This window comes from Hypanus sabinus, unplaced genomic scaffold (assembly GCF_030144855.1).
Source record: "Hypanus sabinus isolate sHypSab1 unplaced genomic scaffold, sHypSab1.hap1 scaffold_176, whole genome shotgun sequence".
Classification (NCBI taxonomy): Eukaryota; Metazoa; Chordata; class Chondrichthyes; order Myliobatiformes; family Dasyatidae; genus Hypanus; species Hypanus sabinus.
This window is the reverse complement of record NW_026779845.1, coordinates 741,532-760,250: the sequence shown is the minus strand read 5'-3', so window position 1 is coordinate 760,250 and position 18,719 is coordinate 741,532. Positions and strand designations below refer to the sequence as shown.

Below are 18,719 nucleotides of genomic sequence, written 5' to 3'. Positions count from 1 at the left end.
GCAACAGGAAGTCTGTGAGTTGCCTTGGAAACTGAAAGGCGCAGGTATATGATGGACAGCTGGTGTTCCGCACTTGGAGATATATGCAAAGTCAGTTGACGTTTTAATCAGACACACCACAGGAGACACACAACGCCAGAGGCAAGGAGAACACTCGTGAGCATTGTGAACCCACAACAAGGGTGGGATTATTCCTCACAGTGTGGACAAAGAGGTGACCGGAGGAGAGCTATTGGTGTGTTTAACCCTGGCCTGGGGTTGATAACTCCACCATAGAAGACGGCATCCCCTTTTCTGTGGTCACAAGTTGGTGACTTTTAAATAAGTTTCGGAAGTAAGGAGGATGACGTGGAGGATCGGCATCGGCATTGGAAGACAAACCAACACTCTAACTCTCTCTCTCCAACTCTACTCAAACCAAATTCCAGAACTGAACTGATCACTTACCATCCCACCGTGAGACTGTATCACGCAATCACCTGAGCTGGGGAAGCTTATTTACTCACCAATATATATGCATAAACTCTGCTAACCTGTTTACTTTATCTCGTTTCATTTTACTTCATTCACTTAGTTACTAATATAATAGAGTTTATAGCGAAAGACTCAGACTCCAGGTGTGTCCATTTCTGCTGGTTCTTTTTAACTCGTCACGGGGTACGTAACACAAGGCAGAGGAGGTTTGAGATCAGAGTTTTCCTTCCACTGGATGAGCAACCAATCATGGTTAATGAGCCCCATCTGCCCAAAGCGACAGGCTGGAAGGCACCAGTAACCAGCCTTTGCCCTTCTCCCGTCAGATGTAACGCTTCCTCCATGCTTAATAGCTAAGCAACACGTGAAGGCCAGGAGCTGGACTTGAATGTCAGAAGCTATTTGAGGTGCACACCACTGGGAGCATTTACTAGGTGGTGGCCGCTTTTCTCCACTATCACCCCTCGGTAAAACTATCTTGAGAAACAACCAAGGGGCACTGTATTGTTGACAACAATAAATTGATAAATTATTTTCACATGAACTACAGAAAACTTTTCTGCATGCTATCCATATAGATCACTTCATCACATAGATGCAATGAGATGGTACAAGGACAAACGGAGCAGAATAGTTCACGGAAACAGTGTTTTAGCTGCCAAGAAAATGCAGTGCAGGCAGACAATAAGGTAGAAGGTCAAAGGATCATTGGGAGGTCAGGGATTTGTTTTCGATCTATGCTCACAAACTGTAGAATTCAACATCTGAAACTACAGTACTGTGCAGTAGTCTGGTGTATATTACGACTGACAACATTTTCTTGTATTTTATAGTTCGCACTTTATCCCATTGTAATGTGGTTTGAACGACATCCTCCAGACGAAAAGTGCTTTATAAATAAATTATGATTATTTTTTTTCTGAGCCTAAACTGGTAACAGTTTATGGGCATAACAAGCACATTCATGTCTCAATTGATAGGAAATTTCAGACTACTTCAGTGGTGTAGGGTATTGTGGTTTTTTGAAGACTGTTACGAATGTGCCACAACTCTGAGGGGCCGAAGGGTACAAAGTAGCCCCCTCCTTTTTGAGAATCGCAAGATCGCTATTAATTCGGGTCTGGGACCCAGGAAATGAGAGAGAGAGACACGCAGAATCCTCAAGGTTTGGAATGTGTCCTGGCCTCAGCGAGACAAAGCCACGGATACCGGCCATTGTCTCTTGGAGACAGAATTGTGTATTGAGTACTGTACTATTCATTGAAGCCCTCAGGGGATGACCAGAGTGGGTTGGTTGGGGGATTGCATCATCCCAACCTGATTGACATCTGAGACCCGGTGAGTGAGGATAAAAGCGTGTCTGGGGAACAATCCCTTTAGACGCATCAGGAGAAACACTAGAAATCTCGTGACTACGTTTAATAGCGACAGCCAGTGGGGGGATCGCGTGCGTCCTTTCCCTTGCCTGGGATTGGCGGCCTCGGCACGGAAGAACGGCTTTAGCTAAAGGAGAGGCCACAAGTGAACGGCCACACCAACGGGACTCCCGATGGATCGAAATCATAAAAGGAATAGGCAAGTTTCTCAAAATCTCTCTCTCAGCTCCAACCAAGCCTGCAGCCTGAATGAACTGAGTGACTTTTATATTTCCATCAGACAATATATTATCCCCTAGACAACTATAGAGCTATTTCTTATTGATTATTATTATACCCACACTTTTAGATTTAGTATTGATGACATATATTATCTGTATGTTTGCATTGATATTATTTTTATTATTTTTACTAATAAATACTGTTACAAATAGTACCATCAGACTTCAACGGACCTCTCTATCTTTGCTGGTAAGTGACCCAGTTACGGGATTCGTAACAAAGTGGGTGCTCGTCTGGGATTTGATAACAAATTGGAGGCCAGTGAATCGGGCTTGTAAGTCCAAACGTGGGTCTGGTTGTGCGGGAAACCAGACGGGAAACCAGCAAAGATGGACGTGGATGAACTTGTAGAAAACCTGACTCTGGAGGCGCTAGAGGCAGCCACAAAGTCGGATGATAAATATTGCGAAAGGACTAAACCTCACAGAGGTGAGGTTGTCAATGAAAAAGCGGGAGGTGCGGAGGGCCATAACTCTGTATTATATTGTGAAGAATGTGTTTTCGGCTGAGGTATTGGAAAATATCCCTGAAAAGGCACCAGCCAGTGGGACGGCTCAGCTAGAGATGGAGAAATGAAGGTTGGAACATGAAATTAAGTTAAAACAGCTGGAAGCAGCTGAAAAAGAGAAGGAAAGGGCCGAGAAAGAGAAGGAGAGAGAGTATGAGGAGAAGGAGAAACAGAGGCAACATGACTTGGACATGGAGAAGTTAAGGCAAGAGCGAAGAGCTCAAGGGTCAGACTGAGAGGAGCGGTTTAATGTTAGTCGGGAGTTTAGGTTAGCACCTCCGTTCGAGGAGACTGATGTTGATAGTTATTTCTTGCATTTTGAAAAGGTGGCAGTGAGTGGCCCAAAGAGCAGTGGGTGGCGTTGTTACAAAGTGTGTTAAAAGGGAAGGCACAACGGGCATATGCGGCGTTGTCCATGGAGGAGGAGTCTGAGAATTATGAGAAAGTAAAGGAGGCCATTCTTTGGACCTATGAATTGGTATGTGAAGCGTATAGACAAAAGTTCAGAAATTTAAAGAAAGGTTGGAATCAGACGTATACCGAGTTTGCCTATGAGAACAGTGTGCTCTTGGATCGTTGGTGTGCAGTAGAAATAGTGGAAGAAGATTTTTGGCATCTCAGGGAGTTAATTCTGATTGAGGAATTTAAAGTTTGTGTTTCGAATGTTATCCGGATGTATTTGAATGAGAAGCCGAATAAGTCCATCTCCGAATTTGCTAGGTTCGCAGGTGAATATGCCCGAACCCACAAGGCAAAGTTTTCCTCGAATAAAAGTTACCAGAGAGACCGTGGGAATGGTAGAGAAAGCACGCTAGCTGAGGCAATCCCGCTGGGAGCTAGTGGTAAAATTAAGAAGGAGGAAAGGCAAGACGGCAGGAGAGTTCCTGGCTTGACCTGTTTTAATTGTGGAAAGGTGGGTCATATGGCATCTAAGTGCCTTGCTCAGAGGAAGGAGACAGAAAATGGAAAGCAGCAGTCCCTACAGGATGTGTTGTGGTGATCAGTAAATCAATGAGAGAGCCCCAGGTAGACAGAGTACGAGAAGGGTCTGAGAAATGTATTTCAGAAGGAACCGTGTCTGTGCGAGAGAGAGACACACCAGTTCCAGTGCGGATCTGGAGAGACATGGGAGCTGAGCTGTCATTGATTAGCAGTAAGGTACTGGATTTTGGTCGCAAGACTTGAGAGATGGCTTTGAGAGGCATAGCAAAAGGGACAGAAGCGGTGCCCTTGCATAGGATCATTATAAATTGTGGGCTGGTATCTGGACCAGTTGAAATAGGGGTGTGATCAGAATTCCCAAGAACTGATGTAGACATCCTTCTGGGTAACAATTTAGCTGGTGGTGACGTTTGGTCGGCCATGGAGCTGCTGAGCCAGCCTGTAAGTGTTGAGGACCCGCCCCTAGAATCAAAGATCTATCCCGCATGCGCGACCACTTGCAGCATGTCGAGAAAGGCAGCTGAGAAAGAGACCAGTTTAAATCAGGCCAGTATCGATTTGGCCGAGATGCTTTTACTGGCCCTGTACCAAGAGGGTGGTAAAACAGAGAATAGGAAAGCGAAAGAGAGTAAGGGAGAGGAGGTAGTCCTGCCCTTAGCCAGGAGGAAATTTATAGAGGCCCGAAGTAAAGATGAGAAACAGATAAGGCTGTTAATAGGTCCAGGGTTGGACATGGATGATCTGTCTGGTTTGGCAGAACTGTTTAGAAGTTGAAAATTCTAAAGGTGTTCCTGATAATGAAATGAGGGCAGTCCTAGATGAAAAGGATGCCATTACCTTGAAGAAGTCTGCTGGGTTGGCAGATGAGGTTGTTTCAGCCCGCAGGGTTGAATTTACTCTGGAAGGGAGTTGCCCAGAGAGTAACTGGGAGGATCAGGGGAATTTAGAGTTTAAAAAGGGTACGGGTATTAAAAGCCTGGAAGAGGCAGATGTCCTGTTTGAGTGTGTTCAAGATGTGGATGCACGTGGTACTGAACCTAGTAATGGAGCTCAGAAAAAGTCTCAGTTGAAATGGAATGCAGTCCTTGTGGGTCAGATGGACTTGGTTCAGTGAAGAAAGGGTTAACCTTGGTAATAGTGGGAAGTAAGAATTCCCAGTTGTTTGTGTTCGAAGGTGTGTTAAAAGTTAGTGAGGAGATAAAAGGTGGTGTTGTGAATCTTATTATTGAAGGAAAAGAGAAAAGTGTAGTTCCTAAATTGAATGGAAAAAATTTAAATTCTGGATTAATGTCAGAAGCAGCAACCAGGCTACAGAGACAATGGCTTGGTAACACGGTGCTTGCGAATCAATTACAGGCTGATTTGGAACGTAAAGGTGCCCCACACGCTATTGTTATTCAAGAGAGTGCTGTGAAGAAGCAGAAGGGTCCTGAAGATAATGCTAACAACTTGCTTAAAATTAAAGAATTATGTGGAAATTCAGAAAATGGTCAAAGTTTGGAACACATTGTTGATAAAATAATTCCTATGAAAGGAGCATGCGAAAACCCATTCCACACTAGTATACAAGTTAACCACGTGGGAGTTAACTGGAAAAGGGGCGAGGATGGCGGGATGCCATTTCAACTTACAGGATCCGGTTTTAAGGGATGTCGACAAAGCATGTGAATAATAAAGACAACCCCCATGGAAGATTGACTGTTATGTTTGAAAGTAACATAAAGATTAGTATTTGCATGAACTTTTGTAGTATACTCGTAAGCTAAGATCACTACTCTTTAGTTTTTGTTTGCTGAAGGAAAGGAATAAAAATAGGTGGTTATCAAATTGGAGTCTGATGCTACAAGAATTTATTAAGGTACAAGATGTTAAGATATTAAAGGAAGTGACAATGTAGTCGCTAACTGTTTAGATGCTGAATTTGAATGTATAACTGTGTAGTGAAAAAAAAACTCTTTTCTATTGTGTTAGATGCTAAAATCCTGTAAGATTCTGTATTAATTCATTTTTACCAATGGTAAAAATCTTTGAAGGAAGGAGGTGTTACGAATGTGCCACAACTCTGAGGGGCCGAAGGGTACAAAGTAGCCCCCTCCTTTTTGAGAATCGCAAGATCGCTATTAATTCGGGTCTGGGACCCAGGAAATGAGAGAGAGAGACACGCAGAATCCTCAAGGTTTGGAATGTGTCCTGGCCTCAGCAAAACAAAGCCACTAATAACGGCTATGGTCTCTTGGAGACGGAATTGTGTATTGAGTACTGTACTATTCATTGAAGCCCTCAGGGGACGACCAGAGTGGGCTGGTTGAGGGATTGCATCATCCCAACCTGATAGACATCTGAGACCCCGTGAGTAAGGATAAAAGAGGGTCAGGGGCACAATCCCTTTAGATGCATCAGGAGAAATGCTAGAAATCTCGTGACTGCGTTTACTAGCGACAGCCAGTGGGGGGATCGCGTGCGTCCTTTCCCTTGCCTGGGATTGGCGGCCTCGGCACGGAAGAACGGCTTTAGCTAAAGGAGAGGCCACAAGTGAACGGCCACACCAACGGGACTCCCGATGGATCGAAATCATAAAAGATATTGGCAAGTTTCTCAAAATCTCTCTCTCAACTCCAACCAAGGCTGCAGCCTGAATGAACTGAGTGACGTTTATATTTCCATCGGACAATACATATCCCCTAGACAATGATAGAGCTATTTCTTATTGATTATTATTATACCCACACTTTTAGATTTAGTACTGATGACGTATATTATCTGTATGTTTGCATTGATATTATTTTTGTGTATTTTTACTAATAAATACTGTTACAAATAGTACCATCAGACTTCAACGAACCTCTCTATCTTTTCTGGTAAGTGACCCAGTTACGGGGTTCGTAACAAGACTAACACAAGTATTGCCACATGGGCCTAATTGGTTAACACTATTGTGTAAAGCCTTTGGGATGATACCGTTATCGATATTACGATTGGGATAATGAATACCCTGTTCGTGTTCCATAGTCTTTCAATCTCCCCTTTTAATTCAGCATATTTCTGCTGTTTTTCACAAATTGATTACTGTAAGCTATGTATGCTTGGAATTGCTATATCTATTAAATACATTTTTGCTTGTTTATCCTATAAAATTATATCCGAACGGTTACTGACAGACATACTTTATTGATCCGGACTGAAATTGGGTTTTGTTACAGCCTTGCCAACCAAGAATAGTGTAGAAATATAGCAATATAAAACCATAAATAATTAAATAATAATAAGTTAATCATGCCAAGTGGAAATAAGTCCAGGACCAGCCTATTGGCTCAGGGTGTCTGACACTCTGAGGGAGGAGTTGTAAAGTTTGATGGCCACAGGCAGGAATGACTTCCTATGATACTCAGTGTTACATCTCAGTGGAATGAGTCTCTGGCTGAATGTACTCCTGTGCCTAACCAGTTCATTATGGAGTGGATGGGAGTTATTGTCCAAGATGGCATGCAACTTGGAAAGAATCCCCTTTTCAGACACCACCGTCAGAGAGACCAGTTCCACCCCAACAACATCACTGGCCTTACGAATGAGTTTGTTGATTCTGTTGGTTTCTGCATATGATTATGGATTATCCTATCTGTAATAATGGATCGGTCACAGTATCATATGTAGGACTCTAACTCTAAAAGTGGACCCAGCTTCATCAGCTGTAGTTTAAAACAGAATTTTGTGAATGTTGTCCAGCATTTGGTTGTGCTTGTACAAGTAACCAGATTGAGTTGAACTACTGCAGGGTCCCGAAAGGTATTGGATTGTTTCGGGTTTCTCTTGTAATTTTCAGCATTTATCAACTTGAACTTGTTGGTCTTTTATTCTGTATTATTGATAACTCTGTGTGAACTACCAAGATCCCTTCTGTTTCAGGGAAGAGCTCAACAACTCTGAGCCTGGCGTTTGATGATTCCTTGTTGACATCTAGTCGGCTGTGATTGTGGAGTAACTTACTTCTCTTAAGACAGTTTCTTCATTTTTATAACCATATAACAATTACAGTACAGGATCCGGCCATCTTGGCCCTTCTAGTCCATGCCGAACACTTACTCTCACCTAGTCCCACCTACCTGCACTCAGCACATAACCCTCCATTCCTTTCCTGTCCACATACCTATCCATATTTTTTAAATGACAAAATCGAACCTTCCTCTACCGCTTCTACTGGTTGTTCCACACAGCTACCACCCTCTGAGTAAAAAAGATCCCCCTCATGTTACCCCTAAACTTTTGCCTCGTAACTCTCAACTCATGTACTCATGTTTGAATCTCCCCTACTCTCAATGGAAATAGACTATCCACGTCAACTCTATCCATCCCCCTCATAATTTTAAATACCTCTATCAAGTACCCCCTCAACCTTCTACGCTCCAAAGAATAAAGACATAACTTGTTCAACCTTTCTCTGTAAGTTGGATGCTGAAACCCAGGTAACATTATAGTAAGTCTCCTCTGTACTCTCTCTATTTTGTTGACATCTTTCCTTTAATGCAGTGATGAGAACTGTACACAAGACTCCAAATTTGGCCTCACCAATGCCTTGTACAATTTTAACATTACATCCCAACTCCTAAACTCAATGCTCTGATTTTTAAAGGCCAGCATACCAAAAGTTTTCTTCACCACCCTATCCACATGAGATTCTATCTTCAGGGAACTATACATCATTCTGTTCTGCTGCATTCCTCAATGCCCTATCATTTACCATGTATGTCCTATTTTGATTAGTCCTACCAAAATGCAGCACCTCACACTTATCAGCATTAAACTCCATCTGTCATCGTTCAGCCCACTCTTCTAACTGGCCTAAGTCTCCCTGCAAGCTTTGAAAACCTACTTCATTATCCACAACACCACCTACCTTAGTATCATCTGCATATGGGTTATACTTACATTTCCTTTCAGTGATGTGTACCCTTTATCAGAATTGCATATGCTTGTATGGAGAGCAGAATCCTGCTTGCGTTGATGAAAATAAATCAGCTAATTCTAGATGTCAGAAAAGGCAAGATGAGGGAACTCAACACACTAGTCCACAGAGGGATCTGAAGTGGAGACAGAGCAATTTCAAATTCCTGGGTGTCAATATCTGATGTGAGTATCTAACCTGGATCCGATATATTCATGCAGCTATAAAGAAGGCACAACAGTTAGGAGTTTCCAATATCACTCGAATATTTCTACAGGTATAACTTGGACAGCATTGTAACTGGCTGCATCACCGTCTGGTTCATGGGGAATACTGCACAGGATTGGAGTAGGCACACCCTCAATGATTCAGGAACAACTTCTCCTATGCCATCAAATTTCTGAGTGGTCATTGAACCCATCAATAGTGCCACAGTAATCTCTTTTTTATTTCTATTTCTGCACAACTTATTTAATATAATATTTCATATAATCAGACAAGTATAGCTAGATATGCTCAACTTCCAAGCCCTGAAGCTACTTTGCTGCTCAGCCTGCTCCAATGGACAGGACACATGCCTCACATGGAGAACTCCAGGTTACCAAAATCAGTACTCCACAGAGAACTCTCTCAGGGCAAGAGAGATTGTGGTGCCCGTACAAAAGGCACAAGTACCAAATTAAGCAGAGGCTGTATCAGGCAAATATGGAGATCAAAGAGTGGCAGCAGCTGATCCATGGCAAAGCCAAGAATTTTGAGGAATTCAGAAGAGCTACTGCTGAAGAAAAGATGAAATGTAAGAAGGATCCAACTACCCAAGCACTTGCATCCCAGCTGTCCCTGTGTCCCAACTGCTCCCAGGTCTGCGGATCCAGAATATATAAACCTATTGGGGAAGAGAAGAGGATTTAGGGTATGCTTCATGGTCACTGATGCTTGCTGGAACACTGGAATGTCCGTGCCCTCAAATCCTTTTGTTCCCTGGTTCTGGAGTGCCTGGTGCTGCTGTGTAAACCTTTCTGGCGGCCAAGGGAGTTCACAGCTGTTATTATCACAGCTATTTAATAACAACATCCCCCAGAAATTCGTCAGATCAACCCAAACCAGAAGCCCTGGATGATCAGTTCCATGCAAACAGCACTTAACGCGCGATGGACAGCCTACATTGCCGGTAATCATCAGGAGCTCAAGAAATTCAGATCCAATCTGTGCAAAATCATCAAGGCAGTGAAACAACAATACAGGGACAATATCCAGGCACAACTCTTGAACAACACACACAGCATACGGTAATGTGGCAAATATGGCTTATGGCAACCATCGCGGACTTCAAATCTAAGCACAGTGGTGCTGCCAACATTGCTGCCTCCCTCCCAGAGGAGCCAAATCTTTCTATGCTCAGTTCGATATCGCCAACACTGAGCCCTAGAGGACAGCCGACAATGCGACCTGCACCTTGGTCATCTCTGAGGCTGAAATTCGCAGGTGTTTCCAATGAGTGGACAAGTCTCAAGGTTGTGGGACCGGTCGGCATCTCAGGGCGGTTACTCGCGTTTTGCATGACACAAATGGCGTGTGTGGTTAGAAACATTTCAAATCTCTCCCCCTCCCAGTGTAGAATGCCCCCTACTTCAAAACATCCACCATTGTCCCTCGAGATAAAAAGACCAAGGTAACATGTCTGAACGTTTGGCATCCTGTCGCACTCACCTCAATGATAAGCAAATGCTTTGACAGGCTGGTCATGGACTACATCTGCAGCATGCTGTCACCCACACTGGACCCACTACAATTCACCTACTGACACAACCGATCGACAGATGACACAATAGTCACTGCTCTTCACACCTCCTTAAATATCTGGAGAAGATGGGTGCTTATGTGAGAATGCTGTTCTTGCTGTACAGTTCAGCATTCAACACCAGAATTCCCTCCAGACTCTACAAGAAGCTCAGAGACCTCGGCCTTCACCCTGCCTTGTGCAAGTGGACCATGGACTTCCTGTCAGATCGCCGGCAAGTTGTAAGAATGGGCTCCCTCACCTCTGCCCCTCTGACCCTCAAAATTGGTGCCCCTCTGGGCTGGGTCCTAATCTCCCTCCTTTTAGCTCTGTATACGCATGACTCTGTCCCCAGCCACAGATCCAATCCACTAATGAAATTTGCTGATGACACTACACAGGTTGGCTGAATCTCAATTAATAATGAGGCAGCCGACAGAGAAGAAGTCATCACCCCGACACAGTGGTCTCAGGGAAACAGCCTCTCCCTCAATGTTGCAAAAACAAAGCTGGTTGCAATGTCGCAAAAACATGAGGAATGGAGACAGGCTGACACCTATTGATGTCAATGGATCTGGGGTGAGTGGGTGAAGAGCTTTAAGTTCCTCACGATACACATCATTGAGGATCTCACGTGGTCTGTACATAACGGCTGTGTGGTGAGAAAGGCACAACAGTGTCTCTTTCACCTCAGACGTTTGATGAAGTTAGGGATGGGGCCCTAAAATCCCAAGGACCTTCTACAGGAGCACAATTATCAGCATCATGACAGGCTGCACCACTGTCTGGTACATGAACTGTACTTCTCTCAATCGCAGGACTCTGCAGAGAGTGGTGTGGACAGCCCAGCACATCTGTAGATGTGAACTTCCCGCTATTCAGGACATTTATTGAGATAGGTGTGTAAAAAGGGCCCAAAGGATCATTCTGGACCCAAGTCACAACAACCACTAACTGTTCCAGCTACTACCATCCGGGAAATGGTACCACAGCATAAAAACTAAGACCAACAGGCTCCGGGACAGCTTTTTCCACCAGGTCATCAGACTGATTAATTCATGTTGGTAAATTCTATTTTTACAATTTATACATAGATACACGCTCAATACACACAGTTTACGGCAATTGTGCTGGCGCATAAAAACAATTTTCACTACATATGTCAGTGATATTAAACCCGATTGTGAACTTTTATCTGTGTCATTTTTTAGTTCGATTATTCATCTTCCTCATACTGTCCTAGTTCATGTTAATCTAAGAGCACTCGAGTGAACATGGTGTTTTCTAAAAATTGCTATTTTACTTTTTATTTTTCTTTGCATATTTTCCAGATCCGTTTCAGACCAGGATATTATACCAAATGAATACGTCAATACGGGCATAGGGAGTGTTTAGTATCTTTGTTAAATTTTTACTGTTCAGTTCTGTTTGGAAGATTTTCTTCAGCCTTGATGTAAATTCAGATTTTCTTTGGGCTTGAAGTAAATTCAATCTTAAAGGAAATTTTGTTGAAAGATTTTCCTTTATCAGACAATGACTATTTTCTTAGCTTGTTGATATCCTAAATATACTTCTATATTTCATATTCATCCTTTGGTGGTATTGTAACCTGATGAAAAACATAGAAACATAGAAAACATGTGCAGGAGTAGGCCGTTCGGCTCTTCGAGCCTGCACCGTCATTCAGTATGAACAGAGCTGATCATCCAACTCAGAACACTGTACCTGCTTTCTCTCCATACCCCCTGATCCCTTTAGCCACAAGGGCCATATCTAACTCCCTCTTAAATATAGCCAATGAACCGGACTCTACTGTTTCCTGTGGTAGGGAATTCCACAGATTCACCACTCTGTGTGAAGAAGTTTTTCCTCATCTCGGTCCTAAAAGGCTTCCCCTTTATCCTTTCATTGTGACCCCTCGGTCTGGACTTCCTCAACATCAGGAACAATCTTTCTGCATCTAGCCTGTCCAATCCCTTTAGAATTTTATATGTTTCAATTAGATCCCCCCTCAATCTTCTAAATTCCAGTGAGTATAAGCCTAGTCGACCCAGTCAATCTGGTGAACCTTCTTTGTATTCCTTCTATGGCAAGGATGTCTTGCTTCAGATTAGGGGCCAAAACTGCACACAATACTCTAGGTGCGCTCTCACCAAGACCTTCTACAACTGCAGCAGAACCACCTTGCTCCTGTACTCAAATCCATTCGCTATGAATGGCAACATAGCAAATTTACCTTTTTTACCATTTGCCTTTTTCACCGCCTGCTATACCTGCATGCACACCTTCAATGACTGGTGTACCATGACACCCAGGTCTCGCTGCACCTCCCCTTTTCCTAATCGGCCACCATTCAGATAATAATCTATTTTCCTGTTCTTGCTATCAAAGTGGATAACCTCACAGTTATCCACATTAAATTGCATCCTTTAAGGGATGCTCTGTTTCATATCATACTGGCTCTACTGCATCTTTATGTTTAATGTTCTGTACTTTTCTCATGTAAAGTTCACGTTTTGTATCTTTGGAAATTAGTTCCATTATTTGAATTCATTGTTGTAGCTTTAATGATGCAAGGCAACTGATCTCAAATCATCCCTGTGTCAAGCTATAATCCATTTGATTTTTTTCCCTGATTTGATACCCGATGCTAGTCTGTTTCAGTAAATTACAGAATGGGTTTAAATCCAGACAAAACCTTAGCGGGCTTAATGAGACTGTCTGGAAAATGCCTCCATTTATTTTGAAAATGGTTGTTCCTTTTTGGTTGTTAATAGGGTAATTATGGCATGCCAATGCTTCATCAGATGTGGAAACTTCAGAAGTATTGGGTGAATTTTTGTATATATTAGGAATTTAACCATGAGAGGGACAGAATCAAATATTTTTTGATAGACAATATAACATTGGAAGATTTCTGCTTTCTCCAGGCTTGATACAGAATTACATAATCTACTGTCAGTTTTTCCTTTAATCCATTCATACCCTGATGGCCTTTCTGCTCTTCTGCTCTTTCTGCTCTTCTGTAAGGATATTGTGGTTATCTAAGTGAAGGGTGATTAGTGATGAGTTGCATGATGTTACAATTTTAGTCTTATGGTTTTAGGGAGCATCTGGAGTATTGTATTCACTTACGATTGTCCAGCTCTTGGAAGGATTGGAGAGGGTGCAGAACAGGTTCATCAGGGTGTTTCCTGGATTCAGTGGCGTGTGAGACAAGCAGAGTAACTTGATAAACTTGGTTTGTTTACTCTGGAATTTGGTTAGAGGTCTGACAAAAATGTGTAAGATTTAGAGATAAGGGTTTGGTAAGCAGCCTATATTTATTTTGTTTTTCCACATAGAGCAGATATCTAATACCAGAGGGCATTTGGTTAAGATGAGATGGGGTAAATTTACAGCACTTATGGGTAGTTTTTTCACAGGGTGGTAGGTGCCTGGAATTTACAGTCTAGGTCAGATCAGAGGCAACTATGTTACAGATGCTCTGAGAAATACATGACTGTGAAGCAAATGAAAGGATATGGTCAATAATATAAGTGAGGATGCCAAAGTTTATTTTTTTTTCCTTCCCAGATAAGTAAAGAGTAAAAACAAGGAGAGGGTAGCTATCGGACTGCTGAAAAACGATGTTGTAGTTGTAGTAATCGGTGAAAAGGAAATGTCAGACAAACTCTGTGGAAGTCACTAGCAGAATTACAAAATGCAAAGAGCATCCACGGACATAATTGAGTGTAGTTGCCATTACAACGGAGAAGGTGCGTTGGTATCTGATAGGTCTGTAGATAGGGAGTGTCATTGGACTGAATGACACAGTGTATCAGGAGGAGAGGGTGGATATCGGACCGCTGGGAAATGATGCTGGAGATGTAGTAATGGGTGAAAGGGAAATGGCAGACAAGCTCTGTGGAAGACAACAGAGTCTGCCAAAATGCCAAGCATTTCAGGTGGACAGGAGTGCAGTTCTATTACAATGGAGAAGGTGCTCTGGAAGATGAAAGGTTTGAAGATAGAATAGTCACCTGGACTGGATGATGCAGTGTATCAGGAGACTTCCTCGAGTGTGTGGGCATTCCCAGAGCATCAGGACCTGGAGTGAAGGCTTCAGCAGAACCAACAGCTGGATTAATAAAAATGCATTCCCTGAATTGTAACCTGAATCCATAGAGCAGCAAGTGATTGATGGTAAATATTCAAGGTTTTGACAAGACACAGTCTAACATTTGAGTCGTGATTTGAACTGTGCGTTTCATCACTCACCAATCAGTTGAGTGGGTAACTCAGATAATCCTTGGGCAATGTTCATGTATCTCTGTGAATCAGGACCTGTTTAAATCAAAATAAGTTCATGAAAACAGAACTTAAATGACTAAAATTTATTTCAATGTGCCTTTGTGTTCAGTGAGTGTTTTTAACATACCGAGCTCTTGTATTTCCCTCAGGATTCTGTCCAACTTCAGTAACTCAGTCCTCCATGTCACAAAGGATTCCCACATCGCCCTCTGGGCCCGGGAGCCTTTGCCCATCACCAAACTGAGGAAGAGTCTGGAACTCTCTGTCCGGTCTCCCTTCTCTGTCAGTTCAGTGACTTTCTGTAAAAGGAAACAATGTATTTATTGTGGAGCAGACAGACAGACAGACACAGAGAATGTGGAGGAAAATATCTGTTCATGGTCCCAGTGACGTCAAAACAGATGCAGTCACTGGGCTGCTGCCTCATCCTCTCTGGGTTCAGTCATTAACAGAGAAATAGTAACCGAAGGAAATTCTAAATCAATAGTGTGTATGAATAAGGATTTATTGACGCCTTGCAGTAGATACAACTTGATTAATTTCCTCGATCTATCAATGTGCAACATTACTTCAACCAGAAGAGAGGGGAGAACGAGACAGCAAAAGAAAATGGATTGCGATCATGACTCAATCATGGCTGAAAGAAGATCATAGCTGGGTGTTCACATCCAAGGATAAATGTTTAATTGAAAGGACAGGCAGGAAGGTGAAAGGGTTGGGTTGACTCTGGTGTCAAAAAGAAGAAAAGTCCTTAGAAAGAGGTGATATTGGATGGAATGATGCAGATGTTAAGAAACTGCATTGGAAAACTGACCCTGGTTAAAGTGATATACAGGCCTCTTAAAAGCCCCCAGGATGTGGGCTACTAATTCCAGTGGGAGAGAGAAGAGGCATGTACAGAACTCAGTGTTAAAATAGCCATGGGGAATTTCAATAGGCAGGTAGCTTTGGAAAATCAGGTCGGTGTTGAGTCCCAAGTGAGCGAATTTATAGAATGCCTAGGAGATGGTTTGTGAGAGAAGCCTATGGTTTAGCCCACTATAGGAAAGGTGGATCTGGATTCGGTGTTGTGTATTGCATCAGATTTGATTGGGGAGCCTAAGGTAAATAAATCCTGAAGAGGCAGTGATCATAAAATAGCAGCATGCGCACTGCAGTTTGAGAGAAAGAAGGTAAAGTTAGATGTATCCATGTTACAGTGGAATAAAGGAATTACAGAGGCATGAGAGAGGAGCTGGGCAAAAATAAATTGGAAGAGAACACTAGCAGGGACAATGGCAGAGCAGGGATGGCTGGAGTTTCTGGGAGAAAATCGGAAGGTGCAGGACAGATAATCCCAAAGATAAAAAATTATACCGGAGGAAGGATGATCAACCGTGGCTGATGAGGAAGTCAATGCAGCACAAAAGCAAACGAGAGGGCAGAGAACATAGCAAAATATAGCGGAAAGCTGGTGGACTGGGAAGCTTTTACTAACCAGCAGAAAGCAACCAAAAACCCATAAGTAGAGTGAATATGAAATGTGAAGCTAGGCTAACTAATAATGTAAAATAGCTAACCAAAAGGCTCGTCTGATATATATGCCCTTTTAGGATAGGCTATTGAGTTTTGGGGTCATGCATATCAGCTTTGTGCATGGTAGTTCATCTCTAACCAATCTTAAGTTTTTCCAGGAAGATGCTGGGAAAATTGGTGAATCGATGGAAGTGGATGTTGTCTACATGGACTTTAGCATGACATTTGACAGGTACCGCATTGGAGGTTCAAGGAAGGTCAGTTGCTCAGCATTCAAGGTAAACTGGTAAACTGGATTAGACATTGGCTTTTTGGAAGACAGAGAGTGGTTGTAGACTTTTGCAATTCTGATTGGAGTTTATAACTCATGCGGTGCCACAGGGATCAGTGTTTGGTCCGTTGTTATGCGTCATCGATGTCAATGATCTGGATGAAAATGTTGTTAATTGGATTAGCAAATTTGCGGATGACACCAAGAGTGGGGATGTGTAGTGGAGAGTAAGGGACACTACCAAAGCTTGCAGTGGTGTCTAAACCAGCCGAGAAATGGGTAGAAAATTGCTGATGCAATTTAATGCAGACAAGTGTGACATGTTGCACTTTGGAAGGGTCGATCTTACACACTGACCTGTAGGGAACTGAGGAGTGCGGTAGAGCATAGTGATCGGGGAATACTGGTCCACACTTCATTAAAACTGGCAGCAAAGGTAGATAGATCGGAAAGAAAATATTTGGCATATTAGCCTTTATAAATGAAAATATTGAGTACAGGAGATGGGATATGATGTTGAACACGTTGGTGAGGCCTAATTGTGTGTATTGTGTGCAGTTCCAGTCACCTACTTATAGGACAGATGTAAAGAAGGTTGAAAGAGTACAGAGAAAATTTACAACAGTTACCGGGACTGGAGGACTTGGGTTATAAGAAAAGATTGAACAGGTTAGGACTTTGTGCCTTGGAATGCAGAAGATTAAAGGGATATTTGATAGAGCTACACAAAATTATGAGGTGTATTGATAGCGTAAATGTAAGCAGGCATTTTGCACTTAAATATAGAAGTACTACAACAAGAAGTCTTCAGTAAAGGATGTGTAACACTCTGGGAAAGGTTTCACTGCTAATGTGATTGTCTTTCTGTAGAAGCTGTGCTTGGGCTATGGTTAGCGATAACAGGTGCTTAGGAATGTGAACCGTCAGGCAAGGAGAGGGTGCTTACATGCTGTTTGCCCAACACCGAGGCAATATGGGTCTTTTGTTCAGCAGAAGATGGAGAAAGAAGATGCGAGAAAGGAGAGGTTGTAGACACCAGAAAGGAGTGGACTTCCAGTGCGACCGGGAGTCAACGAGGCCAGGGAAATCGATGGAGGACCAGCGTAAGGGAAACCGTGAGCTCCAGCATGTGCACATTAGACTGTCTCATTAAAATGATCCCTTTTCTTTTTGTTTTACTTTAGCCGTTAGTCAAATTAAGAACTATAAAGCTAAATCACATATGTGTTGTACTGTCTCTTCTTTCGTGGTACTGATTTGTAACAGGGGAACAAATCACGTAGTATCCACACAAACAGGAGGTTTTGCACCTCAATCTCAAACGTTTGGTGGGGCCAGAGTTTGTCTTCCCTAGACTGACGCAGCCGACGGAACCCGAGGGTTACAGATGAAAGGTGAAAAGTTCAACGGGTACATGAGGGGGAACATCTTCACTCAGGAGGTGGTGAGAGTGTGGAACGAGCTAGCAGCACAAGTGATACAAGCGGTTAAGAGATGTCAGGATAGATATATGAATATTAAGGGTATAGAGTGCCAGGGCCCAGTGCAGGTCAATGGGAATAGGCTGTTTAAGTAGTCCGGTATGAAATAGATGGGCCAAAGGGCCTGTTTCTGTGCTGTACTTTTCTATGACTATGACAAGTCAGCCAGTCATTGTTTGGGAACTCAGCTGTGGTTCCCTCCCTCCCTCAGGTACAGAGGTGAATCCAGTTGGTCCAATTTACAATCTGATTGTTTCATATTCATCCTGGATTAATGAGCTGAGATGAATTTGACCGACAATCCTGTAAAGTTGCGAAATTCATTTTAGACCGAGTACCTGTTCAACGGTCCAGATATGCAGACACTGCACTTGGACCACACTGATAAATACAGCAGGTGTGAGAGGAAAAGGTGACGCTGGACCTGCAGTTCCCAGTGCTCCCCACCTTAACAGCTGAAACAACATCTGCTGAGGACAAGTCAGAGATCAAAGTCTCCATTGTCATGTAGAACTAGAATGTGAAGGAGATTAATTTTGGCCACTATTCCCAGCAGTTCGGTGACAATTCACAAACTACACTCACCTCATTTTCTTCTCTACTGAAATGTCCTTCCTTTGTCAACATCCAACCAAGTCTTTCAACCTTTTCTTCAATCGCTTGTTCTAGTCTGTCCCTGTAGAACTTTGTCAGTTGGTACAGTCGATATTCACCCCCCTCTGCCAGGAGGTCGGAGATTGTAAACTCTGGCTCTGCGAATATAAAAAGAGAATGTAGACACAAATTCAAATATTGCTTGTCTGCACGGCTCTCATCCAACTCAACAAACCAGTCATGTCTTGAACCTCAGTGTTCATC

The 18,719-nt window shown here is 42.8% G+C and overlaps 1 protein-coding gene across 1 annotated transcript in view; it reads right to left on the bottom strand.

Annotated features, from left to right (window-relative positions):
* Nucleotides 1-18,719, bottom strand: part of LOC132387343 (NACHT, LRR and PYD domains-containing protein 3-like) — a 43,348-nt gene that overhangs the window by 23,857 nt on the left and 772 nt on the right. Inside the window, exons 2-4 of the mRNA XM_059959691.1 lie at nt 18,447-18,613; nt 14,722-14,893; nt 14,573-14,627 (exon numbers count right to left, since the gene is read on the bottom strand). Coding sequence (XP_059815674.1) covers nt 14,573-14,627; nt 14,722-14,893; nt 18,447-18,613 — 394 coding nt within the window. The remainder of the gene's footprint in view (nt 1-14,572; nt 14,628-14,721; nt 14,894-18,446; nt 18,614-18,719) is intronic.